Source organism: Cotesia typhae, unplaced genomic scaffold (genome assembly GCF_013202065.1).
Source record: "Cotesia typhae breed Kobodo isofemale line unplaced genomic scaffold, CoteBio_Ctyphae contig_48, whole genome shotgun sequence".
Classification (NCBI taxonomy): Eukaryota; Metazoa; Arthropoda; class Insecta; order Hymenoptera; family Braconidae; genus Cotesia; species Cotesia typhae.
This window is the reverse complement of record NW_027423756.1, coordinates 4755407-4781915: the sequence shown is the minus strand read 5'-3', so window position 1 is coordinate 4781915 and position 26509 is coordinate 4755407. Positions and strand designations below refer to the sequence as shown.

General features: G+C 27.7%; 4 protein-coding genes across 9 annotated transcripts; 2 read left to right on the top strand and 2 right to left on the bottom strand.

The window, feature by feature from the left end:
* Positions 1-5: 5 nt before the first annotated feature.
* On the bottom strand, positions 6-8954 carry LOC141529570 (putative ATPase N2B). The gene is made up of 6 exons (XM_074246177.1): positions 8675-8954; positions 8181-8584; positions 2449-2634; positions 1961-2371; positions 1126-1266; positions 6-776 (listed from the first exon to the last, which is right to left on the bottom strand). Exons 2-6 carry the CDS (start codon positions 8571-8573, stop codon positions 534-536), a joined length of 1374 nt encoding a protein of 457 aa, XP_074102278.1. The 5' UTR covers positions 8574-8584; positions 8675-8954; the 3' UTR covers positions 6-533.
* Positions 8955-9123: 169 nt separating this feature from the next.
* LOC141529572 (kxDL motif-containing protein CG10681) lies at positions 9124-11735 on the top strand. 3 transcript variants are annotated; one of them, XM_074246182.1, is made up of 5 exons: positions 9124-9260; positions 9402-9575; positions 10076-10275; positions 10565-10705; positions 11490-11735. In XM_074246182.1, the coding sequence occupies exons 2-5, from the start codon at positions 9433-9435 to the stop codon at positions 11621-11623; spliced, it is 618 nt and encodes a 205-aa protein (XP_074102283.1). In that variant the 5' UTR covers positions 9124-9260; positions 9402-9432; the 3' UTR covers positions 11624-11735. The 3 variants fall into 3 exon arrangements, with proteins under 3 accessions (XP_074102283.1, XP_074102282.1, XP_074102280.1); XM_074246181.1 differs by having other exon boundaries at positions 9133-9339; XM_074246179.1 differs by having other exon boundaries at positions 9134-9575.
* A 187-nt stretch (positions 11736-11922) lies between these two features.
* Positions 11923-26098, top strand: Nvy (CBFA2/RUNX1 partner transcriptional co-repressor nervy). 4 transcript variants are annotated; one of them, XM_074246163.1, is made up of 7 exons: positions 11923-12036; positions 19979-20284; positions 21708-22174; positions 22626-22772; positions 22840-23093; positions 24344-25415; positions 25493-26098. In XM_074246163.1, exons 1-7 carry the CDS (start codon positions 12024-12026, stop codon positions 25754-25756), a joined length of 2523 nt encoding a protein of 840 aa, XP_074102264.1. In that variant the 5' UTR covers positions 11923-12023; the 3' UTR covers positions 25757-26098. The 4 variants fall into 4 exon arrangements, with proteins under 4 accessions (XP_074102264.1, XP_074102266.1, XP_074102265.1 ...); XM_074246165.1 differs by lacking the exon at positions 11923-12036 and adding an exon at positions 17255-17852 and having other exon boundaries at positions 25493-26097; XM_074246164.1 differs by lacking the exon at positions 11923-12036 and adding an exon at positions 17255-17977 and having other exon boundaries at positions 25493-26096.
* LOC141529434 (uncharacterized) lies at positions 14011-16841 on the bottom strand. Its single transcript, XM_074245950.1, has 2 exons — positions 16444-16841; positions 14011-15684 (listed from the first exon to the last, which is right to left on the bottom strand). The coding sequence occupies exon 2, from the start codon at positions 15632-15634 to the stop codon at positions 14651-14653; it is 984 nt and encodes a 327-aa protein (XP_074102051.1). The 5' UTR covers positions 15635-15684; positions 16444-16841; the 3' UTR covers positions 14011-14650.
* Positions 26099-26509: the final 411 nt, after the last annotated feature.

The window sequence follows — 26509 nt, the reverse complement described above, 5'->3', positions numbered from 1 at the left end:
TGCGATTAAAATATATGTATTTTAGATTTTTATTATCGTAAATAAATATTATTTACAAACACATTTAACCTATAAAACCTTTCAAGTACAATTGTTTTTTTTTTTTTTTTTTTTTTTTTAATAACACGGATTTTGCATTAAGCTCAATTGACTAGAGGTCCCTAGTTGTTTATTCGAGGTACTAAATTTAAACATAACAAATCACAATATATGCGTATGTACATACGATTATAAGTTATTACTTTCATTACTTGTCAATTTTTATTATTTAAGTTTTAATTATATTTCACTATAGTTAAATATTTATGGCACTGAAGTTAGCAGACGTCTAAAAACTTTTGATTTTTTTTTATTAATTAAATTACCACTAAAAAGATATTTCTAAAAAATTGCACTTATAGTTTTTCAAGTTTTTTACAGGTGAAAATTTTTTTTTAATTATTTAATTGAAATTTTTTTGAATAAAAAATTTCTAAAAATTTTAAAATGGCGGCTAACTTCATTTTGATAAATATTTCTATTATCTATTATTGTTATTTGTACTGTTCCCACTGTTCCCAGTATTCTTTCGTTTGCATTTCACAAAGCCGTGATACGGTACGATCGAATGCAAATAATTCTTCTTCTCCAGTAAAAATATTTGATTTATGGTTATCAGAGCCATGAGATATTGCTAAATCATCCATGAGCATTCGTTTCTCATCGGTGTATTCGGAATCACCTTCAGGTACAAATAATTTATTAGGAGCAGCTGCTGCCGATATCACAACTCTTATCTATTCACAATTGAACAAAAATAAATTTTGGTATTAAATAAAAAAATAACTTTATGAACATTGCTATCACAAAATAAATAAATAAATGACATTGAAGTTAGGCTGTCACTTGACAATTTTTTAATTTTTTTTAACAAATAAATTTGCTCCAAAAAATTATTTTTAAAAAATTGCATTTGTAGTTTTTTAAAATTTCTAAACGTCAATTTTTTTTATAAATTTTTTTTGCCATAATTTATTTGTTAAAAAAATTATTAAAATTATCAATTATCTGCTAAATTACTTTTCATAATAAATAAATAAATGAATAAATAAAAATATAAATAAAATACTCAACAATATTATTTACCTTATTATCATACAAAGTATCGATCAACGTAATAAATCTTCTTGCTTGTGACTTAAGTCGTAAATTAAGTAAAGGGACGTCTCTTATAATGACTGTATGGAATGCTTGAGATATTTCAAGGTAATCACTTGCTCCTAAAGGCTGTTTTTTTTTTAATAAATTAAAAAATTAGTATCTAATTATAGAAATTCTTTCTTAACGTAAGGGGGATAGCCACTGTGAGGATTGAAAAAATAGGTGATTTTCGGGAATTTTTTGGACTGGGATAATAAAAGAATTTAGGGATCGGATTTTTTTTGTTTTCTAGAGTATACATTGAAGATTATTCTCTTAAATTTTTGTTAAAAAATAGCATGTTGTTACAAAGTTATAAGCATTTTTGTGGAGCACCAAAAAAATTTACCCTACCACGGTACCCTACCACCAACAAAACAATTAAAAATATTTTAATGAAATTTTAATGAAACGCAGATAAACATGTTGCGCCCTTTTAACAGGGTTTTTGTGTATCTTTTTGACATTATAATATTTTGGTTTTTAAACTTCTTTTTAATGAATTTTAAGATATTTTGTCCACAGATATTCTAACAAAAGATATTTTATCCTGAGGATATTTTGTCTTAAGAATGTTTTGACAAGGATATTTTGTCCAAGGATATACTCCGGTATATAAACTCCGGTTACCCAATCATAGGGACCGGCTCTTAATAAAAAAATTTTTTTCTTTTAAATTTCACTGTGGCTATCCCCTTAAGTAAACGTACAGTCAACAGTGCTAAAGACACATACATAGTGACTTTTATTAAATTTATTAGTAATTAATTATAAAACTTACTCTATCACATAATTCTTCGAATGTTGAATCGATAATTTGCCCACAAGTTTTTTTAAATGTCACATTGCGACCTTTAAATGATAAAGTTTTCGGCCTAACAGTGTCGTTTTCCATTGAACACAAGTATTTGAAGATCGTATCTACAGCGTCTTCTGGATCCTGACCACTAATAAAATATTTGGTATCTTTGCCTGAGCCCAATTTTAATCTGTAGTCTATTCCTGACTCTAGAGTTTCAATGGCACAATGATCTTTAAGTACTTGAATGAACGGTATAAAATTACTTCTTTGTAATCCATTTTTATACAAATTATCTGGTGATCTATTACTCGTTGCCACAACGACTACTCCATTAGTAAAAAGCTGAGTGAAAAGGCGTTTTAAAATCATAGCATCAGCTACATCAGTGACCTGGAAAAATTAAAATTCATCTATAAATGATTAGCTAATAAAATTAAGAATAAAAAAAAAGTTAAATAAATAAATACTTGAAACTCGTCAAAGCAGAGCAGCCAAGTTTTTTCAGTAATCATTTGAGCAACTGGAGGTATAGGATCAAATGGTTTGAGTTTCGTTTCACTGGCATCTCTCTTTATTGTTTGTTTAACTTGATGAATTTTTGCGTGTACATCCAACATAAATGAATTGAAGTGAACTCTTTGTTTATTTTCTATCTATAGTGATAAAAATGAATAATTCGTGTTACTAGTATTAAAAGGGTGTAATTCTTAGGAATATTTTTACATAAATTCTTAGGAATACTTTTTTGTATAAATCTGAAAATTTTTTTTTCGAGATACACTTTTTTGGCTTTAAGAAAAAAAAGTTTTATAGCTAAAAGGGCGTACATGAAAAAATAGTAAAAATAGCTTCTAAGGACCTCAAAATGTCGATGAAATGAAAATCAAACTCAAAATCAATCGAAATCAAACTGAAAACACTAATACATCCCAATTTTTTTGTATTTTGTGAAAATTCATTCAAAGATATCGAAGTAAAATTTATAATTTCTCGGTAATGACTGTCGTTTTATTAAAAATGGTCGTATGGAAGTCGTAAAAAACCAATTTAAGGGGTTATTCTACTTTGGCACTTACACAGAAAAAAAATAATTTCTTGAATCAAGAAAGTTATAAGGAAGACCGAGGTTATTTTGGAGCAAGACGAAATTTTCTTGGCTTGAAAAAATTTAACTTCATTCAAGAAATTTTTAATCTTCCTTAAAATTTTCTTGATTTAAGAAAATTTACACTTGACTCAAGACTTTCTTTCTTCCTGTGTACAAAATTTGGAATTTTTTTTTTCATTTTTGTAAAGTAGACTAGCTTTTACTCGCATTGAAGCCTTTAAATAAATATTTAAGATCATTACATTCCAATAGAACTGAATCAATGTGATTCTAATTTTTTAACAAACAATTTTATTGTCTTTCGTAAAAAATAATTTTTTTTTTTAAATAAAAAGTATCTTATGTTACTTCTAATACCTCCAAGGATGTGTGCACAAAGTTTTATGATAATTACTTAAATAGTTTTCGCGTGAAAGCGTAACAAACAAACTTACATTCACATTTATAATATTAGTAGGGATATATTCAAAAATATTATAACAAAATTTTAGAAAGATTTAAGAGCATTCTAACTACATTTTTTCGTACGTTGAATGCTACATGAGCGCTTTTATTTATCTCAACTGGTAGGTATACCAGAGCGTTTCTGAACTGCTTGTTCAAAAAATTTCTGAATCGATCCTTATAAAATTTTAAATGCATATTCTGCACACATCGCTATATCCCCACGCAGAATTATTGCATTATTGATTGTTTTGATATATTTTTTTGCGAAAAATCATTTTGCTATTTTTGAGTAAAAATTAATACTTGTGCTGCGGGAATAGACATCTCATAAATTATATCTTTGCATCCAGATTAAAACGGAAAGAAACAATTACTTTAAAAAAAAATAAACAATTTTGTCGCAAGAAATTAATTTGTTGGAAATTTTCAACAATTTTATGTTTTAGCTGAAGAAATCACAATTTTTCTTAAAGTGACTTCTTTGTTCGAAAAAGTTTATTTTATTTGAAAAATAAGAATTTTACACAGACTACTTCAAAATTTTCATCCAAAATCGTTTTTCCCAAATCTAGAAAATTATTTAACACAAAAGTTACTTTAAAAAAAAATTTTGATTTCTTCAGCTAAAAAATAAAATTGTTGAAAATTTTCAACAGGTTAATTTCTTGTGACAAAAATGTTAATTTTTTTTAAAGTAATTGTTTCTTTCAGTGTTGATCAAGATATTAAGATAAATTTTTTAATTAATCAGATGTCATTTTATAATATCTGGATGTTACAGTTGCTTGAAATCATGTTTTTATAAATTATTTCTCTCAATGGCTCATACAAAAATAGGTTTTAAATTATTACTTCCGTTGAAATTTATGAAGTAAAAATTAACAATTTCAAACAAGTTATCAGTATTTGTTCACTTTTTTAAGAACAATAAGTTACGCAGTTGTAGCATAAATATAAAATTAATTTATTATCATAATTTAATTGCTTGAACAATAAAATTTTAGTATTTTCCCAGTATTTATTTATACATTTACAATAAATTGAAAAAAAATAAATTTCGAAATAGAGTTAATGCTCCCGTTAACTTATAAATTTATTAAAAATAATCCAGTCTAAAGTATAAAATTCAGAATAAAGGAGGTTTTTTTTTCTAACCAATGAAATTGCAGGTACTCATAAGTACAATCGGTAGTATATCCTTCAGCTGTAACTATAAAATCTTCATTTCACTTGTATTTTTGTAAGCTACATTTCAGTTGTAAAATAAAAAAGCTTCTCTGTGAAGTATGAGATAAAAAATAAAATATTATCAATTATCATTATTGCTCTTTTTGCAACAAACATTGTCGCTCTAAAAAAGAAAATGGTTGATTTATCTGTCGGTGACACAATTAATATAAATGATTTGAAACCTGAGTCTACTGAAACATATAGTGACCTATTTAATGGTCATGATAACAATTCTTTACATATTTTTGAAACTAATAAATTAGCGGGAGTTGAAAAAATTACTATTGAAAAGAAAATGTGTATACCTTTTGAATCATTAGCATCGTACTATTATCCATCAGTTAACGTTGATGACAGAAAATTCGATTTATCAAAAATTTTAAACTTAACAAATCAGGACAATTTATTTGACATTAGTCCTTACTACATCCGGAGTAGGTATTCTTACGGAATTGTTAAAGTATGTCAGGTTGTAAAGAGCCAAAAGTTACTTAATGAGGGGCTCAATCAAAACGATTTGACAATGCTCAACGTTCACATAAATTATAGACTATTGTTGGATAGAACGGGTGTACTACGACTTCGACAACAAAATGAAACTCACTACGTCTCGTCAATTACTATTGGAAGATGTTTTCTGCAAGTTAGTATTTAAAAAAAAAAAATAATAATAATAATTTTTTTTTTTTTTTTTATTTATTTATTTGAGAAAAATATGCCAAGGCAAATGCCAAATAGCAAGGTGTATACAAAAAATTTTTTATATAACATAATAACATAGTAACATAGTATCACATAAGAACTATTTAAATTTTTAAAAATTTTTAATGAGCAAATAAAGTTCAATATATAATTTGAGACAGAGCAATTTGATTAATGTGACGACATACATAAACAGTCTGATACGTTTGAGATTTAATTTGTCATAACCATCACAGCTTGAGAGAAATTTTTAAAAGATGATGAGAACTTAATGATCTTTCAGTTCAGATTTTAGCAAATAATTAAACATTTTGTTTTTAAAGATTTCTAGACTCTGAGAATTTACAACTTCAGTTGGTAGATCCTTCCACAGGCGGATAGTTGAAACAATAAAGTTGAAGCAATAATTTAGTAAAAAACTCACTTTTGTTTCAGGTTTACGCCAATCTGGCTGAATTGTGTGGTTAAAATCTTACAACATATTTTGACACCGAAAATTTTATGAAGTCTGTTAGATACTCCAGTCGAATCAAAATCACCACTGGAAATCGCGAGCATGAAAATCAGATCAATAATTACGCTAATTTATTTAAAAAAACGCTTTATCAATTACGGTTCTTGGAATCAGAAACAATTTTATAATAGATTCAAATTTATTTCGGAAAAAAGCGTCATTGAACTTGACCTAAAAACTTTACCTGATCTGCATGAAACAATACCGCCGCTGTTGCTTATTAAGAATAAATTTTTGTCTGACATTGTGCCAGGAGATGTGATCAATGTAAATAGTTTGAAGAGTTTGACTTCATTGATTAAAGCCGATAATATTTTAGTAGAAGTACCCGACCACGATATTCCGCAATTTACGGCTTCCAATTTCACTAACTGTGATAAATTCAATGAAGATGATCCAGTTGAACTTGGAATCGCTCCTTATGGAGTGCATTCAGATTATTTTACGGAACCTTTTTACAAATTTGATATTGTCAACGAAGTTGCAAAGCGAAGAAACTACGGTGTTGATCCAAAGTACTTGAATAACAGGTACAAGTGTCTGAAGGTTAAAATTTGTTCTGGATTGAAAAGAACTAAATTAATCATTCCCTCGGTCTACGTCATTAATTTGGACAAAAATGATATTGATAAAGTCCGCATTTTCGACAGTAAAAATGTCGTTCTGCGTCACAAGTTAGGCAACGAAACACACTATGTCGCTCGCACTGAAAAAGGAAATTGCTTGTTTCAAGTACGTATCCATTGTATCACAACTCAAAATTATTTTATGAACCAAAAATAAATTTTTCTTTAATTCAAGGCGCTGATTTACGAAAATTTAGACGGCTCTTCGCATAACCAAAAAATTAAAGGTCCGCTTTTGTTTAAAGGCGATATATTGTCAACAAATAACGACCACAATCTTGAAAAATGGGCAGAAGAATTTGTTAATGATTTTCCAATTGAAAGTTACAAGACTTTAGCGGAACTATCTAATTATCAGATTGCTTTACAAGCCTTTGACTCGAAACTTTCTCATGAAAGCTACTCCAATACAATGATAAATATGTATTTAGATAAGCTAAATTAAATTTAAGATTATAAGTGACAAGAAAAAATATTTCATACTGTTTCTCAGCATCTTTTGATTGTTCTATAAATTACATAACAGTTAAATTCATATTGCCTTGCATGAATTGAGTTAAAAAACTGTTAATCACATTACTAGAGATTAAAATACGCTGATAAAAAATTTAATTTGACTCAAGAGCAAGAATCTTGAACCAAGAACACCATTTTGAATAAAATGAATTTCTTGAGCCAAGAGAAAAAGTTCTTGAGTCAAGAGGAAATATTCTTGAGTCAAGAAAATTTTCTTGGTTTAAGAATTTTTCTTTTTGCTTCCAGAAATTCATTTTCTTCAAAATGGCGTTCTTGGTTCAAGATTCTTGCTCTTGAGCCAAGTTAAATTTTTTATTTTTATCAGTGTAGTCTAATCTTTTAATAATTATCCAATTAATGAGTATACATAGTGACTTACACAATTTGTATTATATAACAATGATACTGAAGTTAGCTGACAGCCGTCAATTTTTTCTAATTTTGTAACAAATCAATTACATTAAAAAAAAATGCATCAAAAATTTTCACTAATAATTTTTTTTAATTGTCACATGTGCAATTTTTTCATTAAATTTTTTTAGTAATAATTTGATTGTTATAAAATTCTGAAAAAATTTCTATTGTCTGTCAACTTCAGTGTGATTATAGAACATCATATAAATCTAACGCGTACTCATGAGGATCTGGGTTCGATTGCCAGTCCGAGTTCTAAATCTTATATTTTTCAAATTCACTATTTTCTTTCAATGAATTTTTAAAGTTGCGACGATTCATTTAACACTCGAACAGATACTTTCATCTCAATTTCCAAAATTCAATTTTTCATGAGATCTCGATGTTTTGTGAGGTCCTTAGAAGCTATTTTGACTATTTATTTAAATACTTAAAAATTTTTTTCTTAAAGCCCAAAGAGTGTACATCGAAAGTTTTTTCTTCACCTTTGTTAACCAGATTTTTACCTTTTTACATTTCCAAATTAATTAGAGAAAAAAAATATTTTATACACCCTTTTTGCATTAGTAACGCGAATTACTATAAATAAATTGTAATCATAAATTCTAAAAATACTTAAAAAAAATATATAAAAGTATTTACTTGACAACAATTGTAGAAAAGATCCATTAACATTGTTTTACCACCGCCTACAGCACCATAAATATACAGTCCTTTCGGTGGTTTATTAGCATTACTACTTTTGAGCCATTTACTTAAAAACGATGAAGCTTTAGAAGGTTTATAGCCTTTCAGATCTTCGTAAACTCTTTGTAAACTTTCAACAATTTTTATTTGATAATCATCTTGAATTAATTCATTGTTAGCTATTTTCTTCTTTAATACCTCTCGTGGACTATTGTCATCAGCATGACTGTCATTTTTAAGTACTTTATTTGTGTATTTTCTACAAATACTTAGTGGTTTCTCCTTTGGAACACATAATTTGACAATGTACAATTTATTCAGTCTCTTTGATAAATTATAATAAGCCATTATCAAAATATCTGAAAAGAATAAAATAAATAAATAATAATAAATTTTGTTTTAAGGCATTAAAAAAATTAATAAAATAAATTATAAGAAAATATACTTACCTACTAAGAAAAGCTAGAAAAATTATGTTCACGTAACACTATTATATCTTTAAAATCTTTACAACATCGTGTAAATATATATGTATATTATTGCAATTAAAACGTGTTATTTATTTAATTCCAATTTGAATATTTATTAATTGTATTATTGAATGGTAACGTCAACACTATTTCTAAATTATTGATAAAAAAATAAACTTCTAAATAAATAATTAAATTGTACTAAAAATGTATAAAAATAACATTCACAACTGGCCTTTCTTTTATTTTTCATTACAGTCATCATATTTACAAATCACGTTGTAGTTTATTTTAGATTTTAATTATCATATTAGAAAATTATATAAATATATGTGTAGCGGTTATGTTTAGTACAAGACATTTCAAACAGAGAGCGTTACCGTTTTCTTACACTAACGCTAACTACTCACAGTCAGAAAGTAGATCAGCTGGAACAAACATCGACCAAGAGGGGAAAAAATACCAGCTGGAGGATTCAGTGGGTGATATATGGTGGATTAGTTGATTAGTTACTCAAATTTTATTAGATTAAAGAAGAAACAATGATTAAAATATTCATCACATGGTACTTATAAAAATAATCTTTGTTTACATAAAAAACTACTTCGCTATTAATCAAGATTTAAAAAATAAGGGATGATTAAGTCAGTATCGTAGTGTATGTCATTCATTGTGATTATCCAGTTAATTATTTTAATTGTAATAGATTAAAATTTTAAATATAATAATTAAAAACGATGGCACAAGGAACTCCTGAATCTGATGTTGGGAGCTTTGAATGTTTCACTAATTACACTGCGCCTGAAGTGTTTATTCAAGGACTTGCCGGGCTTGTCGACCAACAAGATGTTGAATCTATGATAAGAGCTCAAAAACAAATGTAATTATTTTATTTTTTGTTTATTTATTTATTTAATTCAATCGACCCGAGAACAAGTGTTTCCTAAGGGCCATAAAGTACATGACATTAAAGTTAGCTGTCACTTGACAATTTTTTTATTTTCTTTAACAAAAAAATTGCATTTTTAATTTATTAAAATTTCTACAAGTCCATTTTTTTAATAATTTTTTTTTGCTATAATGTATTTGTTAAAGAAAATTAAAAAATTGTGAAATGACAGCTAAATTGAATGTCATGTAAAGTACAGAGTATTTCATTAATAGTGAGCAATTTTATAAATTTTTTTTTTTTTATAAATTAAAGTAAATTTTTATAGGTTTTATAAATTTAAGTGAACATTTTAGAATTAGTTTTTATAAATTATATCATAATTATAATAATTACTTAAATATGTATTGTATTGATTATGTTATGACAGTAATAATAATAATAATAATAATAATAATAATAATAATTATTGCTTTGTTTTTTTTTTCCAGGTTACAAAGATTTGAAAAAACTAATGAAATGCTTACCAATTGTAATCAATTGTCTATTAGCCGTCTTAAATCTACTGGAGCTGAGTTTAAAAAACACACAGCTTTGTTGACTGAAATGAAGAAAGATTTAGATTATATATTTAAAAAAATTAGAGTCGTCAAAAATAAGTTAAATCAGCAGTATCCACAAGCATTTAATGGTTTGTATTTTTATAAATTTATGAATAATACTGAAGTTAGCAGTCAGCTGTTAATTTTAAAAATTTTTTTAATAAATCAATTACTATACAAAAAAATGTTTCTAAAAATTTTCACTTGTAATTGTTATTAATTTTTGCATGTGAAACTTTTTAATTTAATTTTTTTATAATAATTTAATTGCTATAAATATCTAAAAACATTTTTATATCTGTCAACTTCAGTGTCATATTTATGAATTGTTAGATAATTTGTAAATTAATGAAAAATTGTATTTATATCATAATATAGAAGCTGTAAGGAGTAGTTTGGCTGAGGAAGTGTTAGTTGAAGATGTTCATGAAGGACCAAAACCATTAGAACCAGAAATTATTCCTCCAGTAATTGTTTCATCTTCAGCAACTGAAAAAGATCAGGACCCAGATTCTGATGGTAATCAACACGATCTTAAATAGTCTTGTATGTATGCGCGAGTATGTGTATGTGTGTCTGAGGGTGCTTATATAAGATTAATGATTATTAACTATCTTCAATAAAACTATTTGAATTTAAGATAATTATATAATTAAACGTTAAATTTAGTTTCAATAATTTTATCAGTATTACAAATAAGCCATTTAATATTATTTATTATTTTTATAATAGTCAATTTTTGGGATTTATTTTTTAATTTATAAGTAAAATAAATGTTATGTGTTTTCATGTTGGCTTTATAAAATAGTCTATTAAAAATGTGCTTTATTTGAATCTTTTTAATAACACAAAAAAGATATCAATTTTTACTAGATGATGGATGTTTGTGTTTTAATTATATTTTTATGCTCAAAGATATTACTAATTAATAATTAATTATAATGATTTAATACTGTAAATAATAGAAAATTGTACTTCGATTTTAAACGCGCTTACAACTATTCAAAGCATGTAATTTATTCTAATATTTATTGTTGATAAAAAATTTAGATATAAAATTTATAGTGAAATTACAAAAAATTAAAAGAAAAAATACAACTATTAATTTTATAATATACATGTGCATACTTAATTTACTATGATATAAGTATACTGTACATAGATAATAATTTGCACTAAATATTAAGTATATATGTGTACGTGTACAATCGCGGATATTAATCTTTAACTATCAAATTGTTAGAGTTATAAAAAAAGTAAAACACGGATAGTTAAAGATTAATGTCCGTGATTGTATATATAGTTCCAGTCGAGGAGTTTCAGTTTGCGAAGCTGCGTAAGAGAGAATTAAAAAGAAAAGACGATAGCTCATCAACAGATAGCAACAATGATCAAAGTCACGCTGACGATTCATCGGCTACATCAGACACCAATTGATTCAATTACATAAGAAGATTAATAAATTTTCTACTGTTTTTTCAAGAAATTTTCATCACTATTATTTATTTATTTACTTTCATAAATAAAACATTAAGTAAATGACAATAAATCGATTACTATCATTACTAAATTTGCATTGATTTTAAATAAGAGATAGGAGTAAATAAGTCAAAAATTATTCCATTTAAAATAGGAAGACTGTTTTTTTCAACTCCACTTTCCTTTTCAGCAACGTCGTCTTTAAGTGACGTTGGTAATTAATTTGTACTGAGACTGATTGCTGTTACTATAAAGTGTAAAAGTACAAGGAAAATATGAGTCCAAAATATTGGTTCCAAAGGACGATAAATTATTTACCATCCAGCAGTTATAATTATCTTCTGAAATTCATAACTTAATGTCAGACCAAGGTAAGGATTTTAGAATCTTTTACTAATAAGTATTTTAATCAAGAATTCAGTCTTAGGAATTTAAAATGAAAAACGCTAACAGAGTTAGCAGAGGAACATTGAATATTACCCGAATCATGAATATGCATAAAACTAAGAAGTAGCATCTTTACTTAAAAGAATTCATACTGATTATTCAAAAAAATTAATTCAATTTATCTTTTGAAACTAGTTCCTTTTTTAGATAACTTAATTTGAGTAAAAAGTTAATTCAGCAGATATTTGAGAACTTTGAGAATTTTTGTAACAAATAAATTATAGCAAAAAAAATTAGAAAAAATATTGACGTGTAGAAATTTAAAAAAATTAAAAATTTCATTTTTTTTAAATAATTTTTCGGAAGAAATTAGTTTCTTAAAAAAAATTAAAAAGTGGTGAAGTGTCTGCTAACTTTAATGTCGTAAAAATGCTATACTTCTCTCTATTATAGATGTATTCCGGTATTTCCTGGTTAGAAAAAAGAATTTAAAGCAATTGACGATGTTTTTTCTTCATAAGAGAATTCAAAAGTATTAAAAATATTCAGAACTATTAAAAAGTTTAATAGTTCTGAATTAAAAGAACTTATTAAAAAGTTTTTTACATGTGAATTTTTTTTTTAATTGTTAAATTGAAATTTTTTCAATAAAAAATTTCTCAAAATTTTGAAATGTCGGCTAACTTCATTTTCATCATTAATACTGTTACAAATAGGTTGTTAGGACCTAATTTTTTTGCGTAAAAAAAAGAAGAAAAAATTTGTGTAAAGTACACGAAAAAAATACATCAAGAATAATTACAGTATAAAATGTAAAATTGGTCCCGTCATAATCAAAACTAAAAAAATTACAGTTTGAAATAATAATGCTGAAGTTAGCCGTCAGCTGTCAATTTTAAAAATAGTAATAACAGATCAATTACAATAAAAATATGCTTCTAAAAATTTTCACTTGTAGTTTTTATTAATTTTCACATGTGAAACTTTTCAATTAATTTTTTTTTTTTAATAATTGCATTATTATAAAATTTTAAAATAATTTTTAATGTCTGCCAACTTCAGTGTCATTTGAAATAACATTTTTTTAAATTCAATTTTTTAATTTAATTTTCAGAGCTTTCAATGTAAATATCACAATATCACGAAGCGCTACGTTGAATTATATAATGTAATTTTATGACATTAAAGTTAGCTGTCACTTGACAATTTTTTAATTTTCTTTAACAAAAAAATTATTTTAAAAAAAATTGCATTTTTAATTTATTAAAATTTCTACAAGTCCATTTTTTAATAATTTTTTTTGCTATAATTTATTTGTTAAAAAAAATTAAAACAATTGTGAAGTGACAGGTAAATTTATGGAACTGAAGTTAGCACACGTCTAAAAATTTTTGATTTTTTTATTAATTAAATTACAACTAAAAAGATATTTATAAAAAATTGCACTTATATTTTTTCAAGTTTTTTACATGTGACAATTTTTTTTTAAATTTTTTAATCAAAATTTTTTCAATAAAAAATTTATAAAAATTTTTAAATGTCGGCTAACTTCGTTATCATTTGCTATTTCTATACTTATTTAAGTTGATTTATCGACAACTAAAAATGACACTAAAGTTAGCAGACGTCTAAAAATTTTTGATTTTTTTTTTTTAATTAAATTACAACTAAAAAAAAAAATGGGTGCGTGTACTTATGTACGCGCGTGAGAAGTTATACTTCTTTGGCATCATTAAAAAATAGTTTTTAATTGCATGCAAATAATTAATTACAATAAAATAATAGAAGGATTGGAAAAGGATAATCAACAAAGTTCAGTTTAAATTTGAAAAATTAAATAAATAAATATTTATTTTCTTACATTAAGTCTAACATAAATTGTCTTATTATTCGAATTGTATTTTTAATTAAATGATGTCCACTTCCATAGTATCTTCCCGTAATGTCTGAATCGGAACTTCAGTTATCAGTGGCTTATGATAACTAAAATATGATACGAAAAGTTTTGTCTTAACAGCGTTGAGATATCGTACAAATACAGCATCTATGGTAGTGCCATGTCGTGTTGTCGAAATCAGAGGATTATTATTCATGGCTAAATTCAAGTCATTTTGGAGGAAATCAATAAGTGGACGAGCATCTTCACGAGAAAAATTGACGTTGAAGTCTCCACTTAAAATTATCGGTAACTTGTCTTCTCCTCTACCAAGATATTCTCCTCCAGCTGTTGTATATGGCCATAATATTCTTTTCAGGAAATGAATGATGTCCATTTTTTGATTTGGAGTAATGTAAATTACCATCAATACAATTTTGTTGCCATCCTCCATTTTGCATTCAGCTGCACAAGCCTCACCAACTGATGTCACTGTTGAGCTTGCCAATTCCGCCTGTCTTACAGTCATATCAATGTTTGGAGTAATGATATTGGTAGTGTCGTGCATATTCTGATAAATCGCAACTCCTCCAGCTCGAACATTTGATCGCTTATATTGTATTATGCAATTGAAATTTGGTATACTAATCGACTCTTCATTGGCTAACCAGATTTCATTTAAAAGTAAAACATTCGATTTTTGCATAATTGGATCAATGAGATCAATGGAATGGAGCAAACAAATGAGCACGGAGACTTTGACAATTAAAAGTATATATTGCCAACCCTCTCCTTTGATTAATAAAATCTAACAGATCATTGGTGGTAGTTTGTAAACGATTAAGCGAGAGTCTACGGAATTCTTCTTGAAGACTATTTATAGCTGTGGATGCTCTTCGGCCATGATAGAAAGTTTTATCATTGTCTTTTGTTGTAATGTACAAACCTTGAAGACTAGTCACCCGCGTCAATGCAACATACACTAATGACAGTTGATGTGTTTTATCATATTCATAAACAATTTCAGGGTATGTACTTCCCTGAGATTTATGAATCGTAGTTGCGCAAGCGCAAACTAAAGGTAGATGCGATCGTTTAACATTTATCGTTTTGTTGTTATTAAGTGGAATAGTTGCAGATCTTCTTCCTATCGGTACAGCAGTTGTACTGATTTGATGAGAAGCTACATGTCCAGCGACTTTTTTCTTTATTTTTTGACCAATTTTTTGTGAGTCTGGGAAATCAAGCCATACAACATTCACATCTCCTTCATCATTAAATTCAAGATGAACTAATTTTCCAACAGCTCCATTTTCTAAGCCATCTGACACATCGATGTTTGTTGTAATCATATAAAAAACATTCGGCACAAATACGGTTTCATAAGGCAACCCTCCAGTATCAATGAGCGCCATTCTATATAATTTTTGACGTACAAAAGCTGTTTGTTCTGCAGAAGTACAACCAACAAATACGTCTTTAGCAATTGAAGTAGTTTTATTCTGAGCAGCACTTAAAATTCGGTTATTATATCTTGTGACAGCCTCGTTTGTATTAAATAATCTGATTCCATGTGGACATTCTACTTCGGCCTCTGGAGTTGTTACAAATCGCGATTCCAATAAAATTAATTCGCGATCGTTGAGTAATTGACCATTCCCAATTTTTGTCAATATTGAAGAAAACTCTTGGTTTGCCTGCCGCATAACTTGATCTAACTCATAAAATTTGAATCCACGCCATAAAATCTTGAAAACTAGAACAGAAATTGAATAGTACCATTAATAGTCATCAAATTTAAACTAAAAGAATCTTAGATTGATCTTAGATATCAATAATTAATATTAAAAATTGAAAATTAATATATTTATATAATAATATATTTGATATATATATTTAATATACATTTATATATATATATATAAATGTATATATATAAATTATATATATATATATATATATATATATATATATATATATATATATATATATATATATATATATATATATATATAATTATATATAGATATATATAATTATTAAAAACAAAATTTAGAGAATAATAAATATATAAGACAAAATTTGTACTAAATATTATAAGATTCTTAATTTTAAATGTTTATTATTGATTATTTAATATTTTAAAAATAAATTTAATAAATTCAAAAATCGAATTTAAGGTTGGTCATTTTTTAAATATTTTTATTGATTTCTTAATTTAATATTCACTTTTCATTTTTATCAAAAAGTTTTCATTAAATTTATTTAGTTATTTTTATAAATATTTATTATTTATTCAATTTAATAGCAAATATTAAAAATTAATATTATAATTTGATGTTCAATTTTAATTTTTATCACAAACTTTTTATTAAATGTTTTATTAAATTTATTTCTTTATTTTGTGAATATTAAATAACCAATAATAAGTATTTAACATTAATAATTTAATAATATTTAGTGTTAATTATATTAAATAAAAGTATTTTAATTTATATCAATAAATAATACATACACGGATAGTTAACCTCAATTATATTGGAGCACTTGAAAAAGTATATAAGCACAATTTTTTTCACTAATATTCACAAATAGTAAGTAATATCAATCAAAATATTCAATTTAAATCACTACTGAATATAATTTATTAGCACATATATAATTCGCACTTGTATGAAACTCAAACACGTGTTGTGAATGTATAAACTAGAGACATGTTGATAAATATTATAAATATGAAAACAGTGATCAGAGGTGACGAGCGTACCAACATGCGCGACTAATATCGAGGTTCAATTCCTATTTTGTTGGTAGCTTTTTTTTCGAGACTTAATGAGCGGTTAAGCAGACGGCTTCATACTGTTAATTTTGTGTCACAGGTGCGCGCGCATCTTAAAATTTCACTCTCATCATTTTTTCATAACGCGCCTAAAGAAGTATAACTTCAAAAATATTTTTAAAAAATTGCACTTGTAGTTTTTCAAGTTTTTTACAAGTGAAATATTTTTTTAATTGTTTAATTAAAATTTCTTCAATAAAAAATTTATAAAAATTTTGAAATGTCAGCTAACTTCATTTTCATAACTAAAAATGGATGAGACTTTAGAGCTTTGATCAGTTATCAAAGTCCCTTTGAATTAGTGAAGTATGCATACGTGATCAGTTTTGGTCAGTTGGTCGAAAATGACGTATTGTTTATTGTTTACTATATTTTGCATCAGCAATACGTAAAAGGTAGAGAAAGATTTAATACATACAGTCAACATACAGTAGCGCCATCAGCTTCTCGTCTCTTTTCTTCTTCTCTCCTTAATGTACTTTGGTTAGCCTCGATGTTGGCTGAGCGGTTCAATGCGTTGATCCGTTCATACAACTCTAGTGGCAAGGCGCGGGTTCGAATCCCGGCGAGTCGAAAGATTTTTCACATGCTGATACTTTCGATTCTCTGAAGTTCGCTCCAGCGCCGCCTAGGTTTAAGGCAAGTTCTTAACCAACACAGCTCCCTTACCACAAATCACCCAACGGCCGTATGAGAACATACTCTCGGTGCCAATATAATATAATAATAATAATAATAATAATAATACTTTGGTTGGGTTTGGCGCGCGCACTTGCTCTACAAGCTCTGGTGTAGGTGTACCCGCGTACCCGGTGCACCACACTGAACCAGTACACTTGTACATATAAATGCAATCGGTGTTATGTGAGTTAACGGAGTAAACTCAAGCGACCGGCAATATTTTGCAGTCGTTCAGTCAAACACCGGTAACCGAACGCTGCACATCTGCGTTTACTTTTTGATAAATATTGGTAACTTGTGTTTGTGTAGTTGGACTTATGACTTGTCATAATAATTTGATAACGTAATTCATATTTACTTGATAAATTGATCAATCAACCGCTTTCAATTTTAATGTTTAATTGGTAATTAAAATATACTTTTAAACTAAAATATGCTACTTTATAGTTCAACATAGAAATGGAATATATTAATATAAATTAGACAAGTGGTTAACATAATTTGTTTACTACATTTCATAAAGATCAAGGTACGATGAAAAATTATAATTATTTTAATAAACATTTAAATTTTTATTTTACTTATTATTATAACTTTGTTTATTTTAACTCTTAATTGACATTTTAGCTCAAGGTTATTGTTAAATAAATTGAATTTTTATAAAAGAAGCTTTTAAGAAAAATTACATTTAGCCGAGTATAATTAAAGAAGAAAAAATGATTATTATTTCTGATGAACATTCAAAATTTTAATCGTGATATAGCTTTCAATTGAACAAAGTTAATTTTTTTTTTTTTTATTGAATTCAGCAGACATTTTTCAATTTTAAAGTTTTTCAAAAAAATAACTTGGTATTAAAAAAAGGTAAAAATTTGCCCTCACAGTTTTATTTTGATTTCTGTATGTGAAAATTTGATAAATATTGTTTTGTGAAAAAAAAACTCCAACAAATTATCAGCTGTCTACTAATTTAAGTTTAATGGATTTATTATTTATTAATTATATAATTACAGAGTTCAAAATTGCTGTAATAAGAGTGCAATGAAAACCCGCCAGCTGCATATCTTCATAGAAAAAATTGTACTGATCTTCACGTGATTTATGGAAACTGTGTGGTAGCTTAGGGTCTCAAAATTATGCAACTTGAATTGTCACTTCTTATCTTGTTCATGATAATTTAAAATTTTAATTCAAATTAAAAATAGTTATTGAAATAACTAATTGATGAATTAATTGGGTATCACTAGGAATGAAATTTAATAATTGTTGGTAAAATACCAGAAAATAGTCGGACGTCTGCTATTTTCAGTATCACAAGTGTTTATTGTAATATGGATATCGATTAACTGTTGTTAACAGAAACAAAGAGTTTCTGATTTTGACTTGCTTATGTATGTACACATATGTACTGTACGGTATTATATATTAATCTTTCTGTCTCTCACGCGCGGAATAATTCCCTACTAGCCCTCAGGCTTCCTTTATTTTCATCTTTATTTCGGTCTTTCTCTCTCCCTCGCTCTTGACTATTAAATTCTATCCACCAGGCAAGTTGTGGTACGAATGTTCATGTTCACCAGTCAGCATGACTCAGTCAGGTGTTGTGGGCAGTTTTCAATGTTCAAAGAGAATCAAAAGTTCTGCTAGAGACACTCCCTTTAATAATATTATAACTATAACAATAGCTCACCTATATGCAACTTGTTTTGTATCTACTTGATAGAAACTTTTAGTTTTTTAATTACATCATTCTTATGTAATTAATAAAAAATTTTTTTCTTCTTGAACTTAAATAAGAATATCAGATAGTAAGGTAAAAGACCCAGTTATTGACCTAATTGTTTGACACTTGCAATTTTATTCTAATTAAAAAAATAAAATGTTCTCAAAAAAAAAAAAAAAAACAATTATCTTGAAATTTATCATTCAAAAATTGTATTCATTAATTTATTTATTTTTTTAATTAAAATAAAATTGCAAGTGTCAATAATTAGATCTTTTACTTACATATTTGGCGAAAAATCTCTGAGTAAAGATAATCGTGAAACGGTACAAAATATTTCAGTATTAAAACCGCGGGAATATACTGTTTGTGTAGTCGTTATTGGTAGACTCGACATATGTAGACAGTTTGTACATATGATACATCAGATGTAGTCAGTGCAACCAGTAGACATCTGGTCTTATTTATGTCTCTCAACAGAATGTTCTAATATTGAAAATTTCAGTGATGCCACGTGTACAATAATGTATTTTATTTTAAATATTAAATCTAAAACAGTCAAGGAACAATACGATAAAAATTTTAAATTATTAGTCGTTATTAAAATTAGTAGACACTTGGCCATTTTTAGTGTTTAAAAAAAAGTCAATATCCAGAAAATATTCAAAAAAAAATTTTATTTATCGTTTATCAAAATTTTTAGGAATAAAGTCTTTTAAAGAATTTATTTTGTAAAAAAATTGTGAAATTTCTGGTAATTTTAATATTATAATATTTATTATTAATTTTAAAATCGTTTATTTTTAGATTCGATTATGAAAGCAGAGGGATCAAGTTCGGAAATTGTGACACCAAGAAAAATAAAAATCAAGGAAGAAATCAAGGAATGCGAGTCACAGGAAACACTTTTGTCTTTTGATCATGATTTATCGCCTAATACTCCAACAACTCTAACCAGCAGTGTAATTACTCCCAGCGCAATTAAAGTTAGTATCGTTGCTATCAACAATTCATCAATCTCCACTAAAACCCCAGCAACACCAATTGACAAGTCTAACACGGGTGTTAGTTTGGTTTCTAAGGAATCGCTGTCTGGTGATGTAAAAAATAAAGGTAAATTTAAAAATAATTAAACTATAATTAGTAATTAACTAATTCTGACAATGATATAAAATGCAATAAAAAATAAGCATTAAAAGATAAACAACGTCGACTGAAAATTATAAAGAGATTTATAGAGATATAAGGATGCTAAATGTAATAGGGGTTGAGTATATACTATATATACAAATAGTTTTGGGTTCACTTGTTATATTAGTATTATAAATATAATTGCTTATGGTGGTACCCGTATTCAGGGAAATATTAAATGTTTAGCTTAAATCCAGCGCATTTTGAATTATATACATTCAAGAGCCCGCAGCTACACTCAAGAGGTCTCAGTTGTTGGTTTTATGCATTGAATTAAATTTGAGCGATCGATCCAACTTTTAAGAACACATATTACTTAAAAGAAGAAAAAGAAAATTAACATAGTTTTAAAAAAAGAAGATAAATATAAGAAAAAAGAGGTGATCATTCAAGGTAGGCTGTCTGCTAAGCTTATTGGTTTACTTGTACTCGCGTATGTTGCCTATCCGACAACTGCCTGCTCCAGACGCGATAAGGCACGTCCAACACTCGCACCGGGATTCTGCTCTCCACTGATATCATATCCTCCTCATAAGCTACTTTCTCTTCTAGTCCTGTCTCCTATCCTGTCGCTCTCTCAAACTCTAGTTAATAAGCGAGTCTGCAAAAGCGATAACGCTGCTGTTTGTCCGCAACTTATAGTCTTCTTTATCTAATCTTAATTTTTAGATTTTCATTTATTTAAATTATTTTTTATTTAAATGAATATGATGAAATAGATGCACAACCTGATTTAAACCAGCTATTGAAAATATAATAGATCCAATATATATATACATAGAAAATGATGGTCGATTTTGTAAAGGGTGGCACACAAGAATTGGTGAGAGCGAGAGGTGGAGGAGGAGGAAGGAAGGAATTGCGATCAAACCCATCTGTTGCATTGTCCTGGCAATTAGGAGGCGACAGCTGAGTCTCACCGTACTTACTTCCTCTCTCAGTGACTCTCAGTACCGCCTGTGAAGCACGTGCGACTTATCGATCCTATCTGCGTTTTTTTCTAAAGCTCACATACAATAAAATCTCCTAGCTTCAGGAAGTTAGATTGATGCTTCGAATCAGTGAAAACTACTAAGTATCTTGGATTTGTATAACTCTATCAAGCCAAAAATATACCTGATAAGAATTAATAAAATTTCTTCCTGGCAGATTTTTTTTTTTTTTTTTTTAAATTAATAAAACATTTTATTTTTCAAACAATTTATGTAAAATATTTCTGTTGTTATTCCACTAAATATATATATATATATATATATATATATATATATATATATATATATATATATATATATATATATAATAACTGTATACTATCTTGAAAACGACAAAAAGATTTTGGTTGCAGCGGTATCGTCTCTGGCGAATCAATCACAACATGTCAGCAAAGAAGCATTACACGACTGTGAAGATAATACATCTTCGTCTTCGAATAATTGCTCACTCAAAGCAAAGCTACTGTCAGACAATCAGCAACAAAAGCCCTCGGTGGCGGGAAACGATAATGGGCAAATATATTCATCATCGACGGAGAATCTTAGTCCCAAAGCAGTATCTATCAAAATCGAGGACGAGGATCTCTCGATGACAGAGAGCACAAATAAAACCGAAGAAAACTTAACCGTTAGCGAAATAAACAACACGTGTGACTCTAGTCAATCCAATAATCCTAGCAGTACTGGGCTTAAGTCTATCTCAAGTATTTTTGCAGGCCACACTAAACTTAAAAGACTTCTCGGCACTCTTGTACAGTTTGCAAATAATATATCCAATGAAGTTGGGGATACTGTTCGTACTCTAATATTTGGGCTTTTGGTAAGGTCATATGAAAAATAAAAAGTAATGTTTAGTTTCATGGTCCACAATAATACAATCTATAAAAATTGTGTTTACATTTTTTTTTAACAATCATACAATTTTTTGTCTTAAAATTCATAAAAATAAGAATAATTAAAAAAAAAAATGTTAATTTTTAGATAAAAAAAAAATTTTTTTAAATTGACTTATAAATAAATTTTGCTTTTAAAATTTTTTTTTCCAATAATTTTACGTAGAATAAAATTTTTATTAATATTAAAAGCTTTAAAACTTATTAAAAAATTTATTTTTACAAATTTTCATGATTATCGTAAAATTACCGTAAAATAGAATAATTGAAAAAAATTTTTTTAAATGTTAATTTTTCGATTTTTATGCCAAAAAAACCGACTATGAAACTAAATAATTACTAAATAAAATTTTTATTACTTAATTTTCTTTTCTTTAGAGTGGAGGATTGGCTACAGAAGAATTTCATTCTTCTCTGCAAGAAGCTACTAATTTTCCTCTGAAAGATTTTGTTTTACCGTACCTGAAACATACACTTCCTTTACTTCGTCGAAATATATCTGCCGCTGCTAGATCCAATAATCAGGTAAGCAACTCTACTAAATATAGAAAAAAAAATATAATTCATTTATGTAAACAATTATAATTTATAGACAAGTGTGCAATATTTGCGATGCAACGAGTCAGCTTTGCTAGAAACTATTAGTCTTGTCGTACCGTCTGGAGAAATAGTTCAACTGTTTGGTGATTACAATAGCGGTACCAGCAGTAGTTATGGAATACGTACTGCAAGTGTAACCAATTCAAATTCTAATTCATTTCTGCAGTCCTCAAATTCTTTTTCAACTGCATCACTCCAAGACTACAGTAGCAGCGGAGCTGTTAAACGACGAGCTTCTGATACTTTGTTAGTAGTTTTACGATCCATATAATATTAAATAATTAGAAAAATGTTTTTTAATACATAAGATATATGGGATATTTAATAAGCAGATTACACACCAGCGGGACTGTGGTTTCACAATGTCCCGCAAAAACCACAAAATGTTACCACGGAGCTTTAACAAAATATATATTCATTATTTATTAAATAATACCCATACATGTATACAGAGGACCCCGGGGGTCTAGCGACCGTCAATTTGACGATTTTTAGGATTTTTTTTTTTTAATGAAAATAATGAACAATAGTATTTAAACTTTGTAGATATATTATTTTACTTCAAAAGTATTCAATAATATTATCTTTTAAAAAAAAATTTTTTTTATAAAATGACTTTAAAAATGACGCTGAATTTGCACTCTTTAAAAAAATGGATCTAGGTAGTGGGTCAAGTTTTGGCTCTTTTACTTATCCGAAAACAAAAAATTAAAAAAATTTATAATCAGTATAAGTATACTTATCCCAAAACGTAGGGAAAAAAAAAAAAAAAAAAAAAAAAAAACTTTTGTTCTCACACCCTGCGGAAAAAAGTAATTTCGAGATATATAAGTTTAAAGTTTTAAGTAAATATTACTTATTCTTGTATTTGTTTCTGCGTCGACCTGCTAAATAAGCTGTCGAATTTAAAGTATCGTCAATATTATTACAGAAAAATTAACAGCATATTTAAAAAAAATTATACTTTCGAAATATGAAAAAACAATTTGATTTTTTTTTGTAAATTCTAGACCATAAGTTCCTTAAATGTAAATAATCTGACACTAATTAATTAAAATTTGTTTCGATGATATACTGTAGGTATGTATTTTGATTGACTAGTGGGAAAAATACCTAAAGCAAGGTTTACTTACTGCTGTAATAACACGTAATCGCGGTTGCTATATATATGTACACGTAGAATTTAGGTGAGACGAATAGGAGGAAGAAAGGGTGATAAAGCGCGACCAAACGCGCGCGACAAAACGTACTAGTAGTATAATATATAGGAGGAACTCGGAGCCAATGCCAGGCAATATTACACCGTCCTCTCGATATGTTTCTGGTGCTGACGTTTCAATATATCACTGCATATACAGCTTTCCGTCCTTACAAACTTATCTCATACCGAGAGATAGACATTTAACAGAGTGCTAACAGCGTACAACTATTTACTTTTTTTTTGTTGTAGTTATTTTCTTTTTAAAACTTTTTTATTTATTATATTTGGTTTTTAGGTACTATGAAAATGGTATTGAAGATTCAATGATTTACGGCAAACGATCTGTTAATTCTTGGAATCATTCCCATCATCAGCATTTACCAGATTCTTATTGTTGGTATCATCCGTCTGTTGGAAATTCTATTCAAAATAACTCACAGACGTCTGTACATGGAAATAGTCTCATACCACCGAATCTAGTTCAAATCAATCAAATGTCATATAGTTCATATCATGGACCCCAACAGCAGCAGCAGCAGCAGCAGCAGCAGCAGCAACAACAACAACAACAACAACAACAACAACAACAACAACAACAACAACAACAACAACAACAACAACAACAACAACAACAACAACAACAACAACAACAACAGCAGCAGCAGCAGCAGCAGCATCAACAACAACAGCAACAACAGCAGCAGCTGAATCAAATGACATCAAGCATTCAAAACAACTCATCCCTTGATGATGAATGGAAAAATATTCATGTAATGCTAAATTGTATTTTGGGTATGGTTGAAAAAACTAAACGCGCGCTGGTAATTCTACAAAAACGTGGTTCATCAAGTCCAGCTGGAGCTACAACTCCGTCTTCAGCTAATGCATCTACTGTTATTTCTACGCAGAGTCAAAATAACGGCAACACTCTCAATTGCTTAAATGGTTCTCAAGTAGAAGGAGGATCCGTAGATCGTGATAGTAATTTGAAACGACTTTCTGGAGAAATTGTCGCTCAAACGATAAGAGCTACTGAAGATCGTGTCACTGCGGAAGTTAAAAGACGTGCTGAAGAAGCTGTTCAAGAAGTAAAACGTGCTGCTATGGTTGAAGTACAGCGTGCTGTAGCAATAGCAGTGGCTGAATCACGAGCTAACGAACGATTACGCGCTCATCAACCCACCGACGGATCATTTTTACCTTTAAAAAATCATGGGAGTGTCAGGCAGGGGCCATTTTTCCGTTTGAACAGTCATTCGGTTAATCAAAGTGTAGAAATTACGTCGAAAATTAATGCAGCGGCAAATATTAATTCAAATTTATCTAGAGATGATGATAAAGAAATTCATCTTAGCAGTATTGGATTTGTAAGTTTAATAAATAGCGAAAACAGATATTCAAATGTCGTAGTTATTATTTTTAATTAATTAATTCTATCTTGCAGACTTGCTGGAATTGTGGGAGATCAGCTCTGGAGACTTGTGGTGGCTGTGGAATTGCAAGATACTGCAGTTCTTTTTGTCAACATCGTGATTGGGAAACGGGTGGACATCATGCAAACTGTCGTCATAATAGTCCGTCAACAAGTGAATCACGTCGTTCATCGCCACGAAGTCCACCTAGAGTTGTTAATTTAAATCAAAATGATATTATCGGCTCCTCTGATAGTAGTCCTAATTTATCTATTAATATTACCAAAGCTAAGTGATTGTAAAATTTATCAGAAGAAACTATCAATAATTATTTTTTTTTTCATCATTCTTTCATCAAGAAATTAATAAATTCTGTCGATTTATTGAAATTATGTGAATGATAATTTTCATCTTGTGTTCATTTGTGAATATTTTTATATTTTCCACGGTGATAGTTATTTACTTCTCATATAAATCATATATTATCAGAAACGCGAGTGCATAGTCAATTACCATTATATTTATTTAAATACAAGATTTTAATTTTTTAAAATAATCTATTTCTTTAAAACGTTATTTATATTCTGTTATTTAATGTTATTGTACAAATACTGACGAGAGTTAGAAAGAAATAATAGGATAATTTCTTAAATTTACTCATAGTAAAACATTTTAGATTATAATTAAATTTGAGAGTTTATTACTGATATCACTCATAAAATTGTTTGCATCGTAAACGTTGATTAATTAGCAATTGAATTTTATTTTTACATACAAATAATTTTTTACAGAATTTTATTGGTTTTTATCTTTGAAATTACATATTAATTCATGTACATTATCATCCTAAGAATCTAAAATTACAAGCCAACGTGAATATATTCTTTTTAACGTTAGACATATAATATAACTATAAAAATATCAATCAATTATTAGAATCAAGTTTTAAACGATGAGTAATTATCGTGGAACAAATAGATTTTAATATTTATTTATTGATAAAAAAAAAAAACTAGATTATTTGTACTACTAAACTTTGCTCAATTATA

Coding starts and splice junctions, on each gene's coding strand:
- LOC141529570 (XM_074246177.1), bottom strand. CDS start 8,573: ATGGCTTATTATAATTTATCAAAGAGACTGAATAAATTGTACATTGTC. Junction 1,267..1,960: donor TCGAAGAATTATGTGATAGA/GTAAGTTTTATA, acceptor AAAAAAAAACAG/CCTTTAGGAGCAAGTGATTA. Junction 777..1,125: donor ATACTTTGTATGATAATAAG/GTAAATAATATT, acceptor AATTGTGAATAG/ATAAGAGTTGTGATATCGGC.
- LOC141529572 (XM_074246182.1), top strand. CDS start 9,433: ATGGCACAAGGAACTCCTGAATCTGATGTTGGGAGCTTTGAATGTTTC. Junction 10,276..10,564: donor GTATCCACAAGCATTTAATG/GTTTGTATTTTT, acceptor ATCATAATATAG/AAGCTGTAAGGAGTAGTTTG. Junction 10,706..11,489: donor TCAGGACCCAGATTCTGATG/GTAATCAACACG, acceptor TTGTATATATAG/TTCCAGTCGAGGAGTTTCAG.
- Nvy (XM_074246163.1), top strand. Junction 20,285..21,707: donor TGGTGATGTAAAAAATAAAG/GTAAATTTAAAA, acceptor TTTTGGTTGCAG/CGGTATCGTCTCTGGCGAAT. Junction 23,094..24,343: donor CGACGAGCTTCTGATACTTT/GTTAGTAGTTTT, acceptor TTTGGTTTTTAG/GTACTATGAAAATGGTATTG.
- LOC141529434 (XM_074245950.1), bottom strand. CDS start 15,634: ATGCGGCAGGCAAACCAAGAGTTTTCTTCAATATTGACAAAAATTGGG.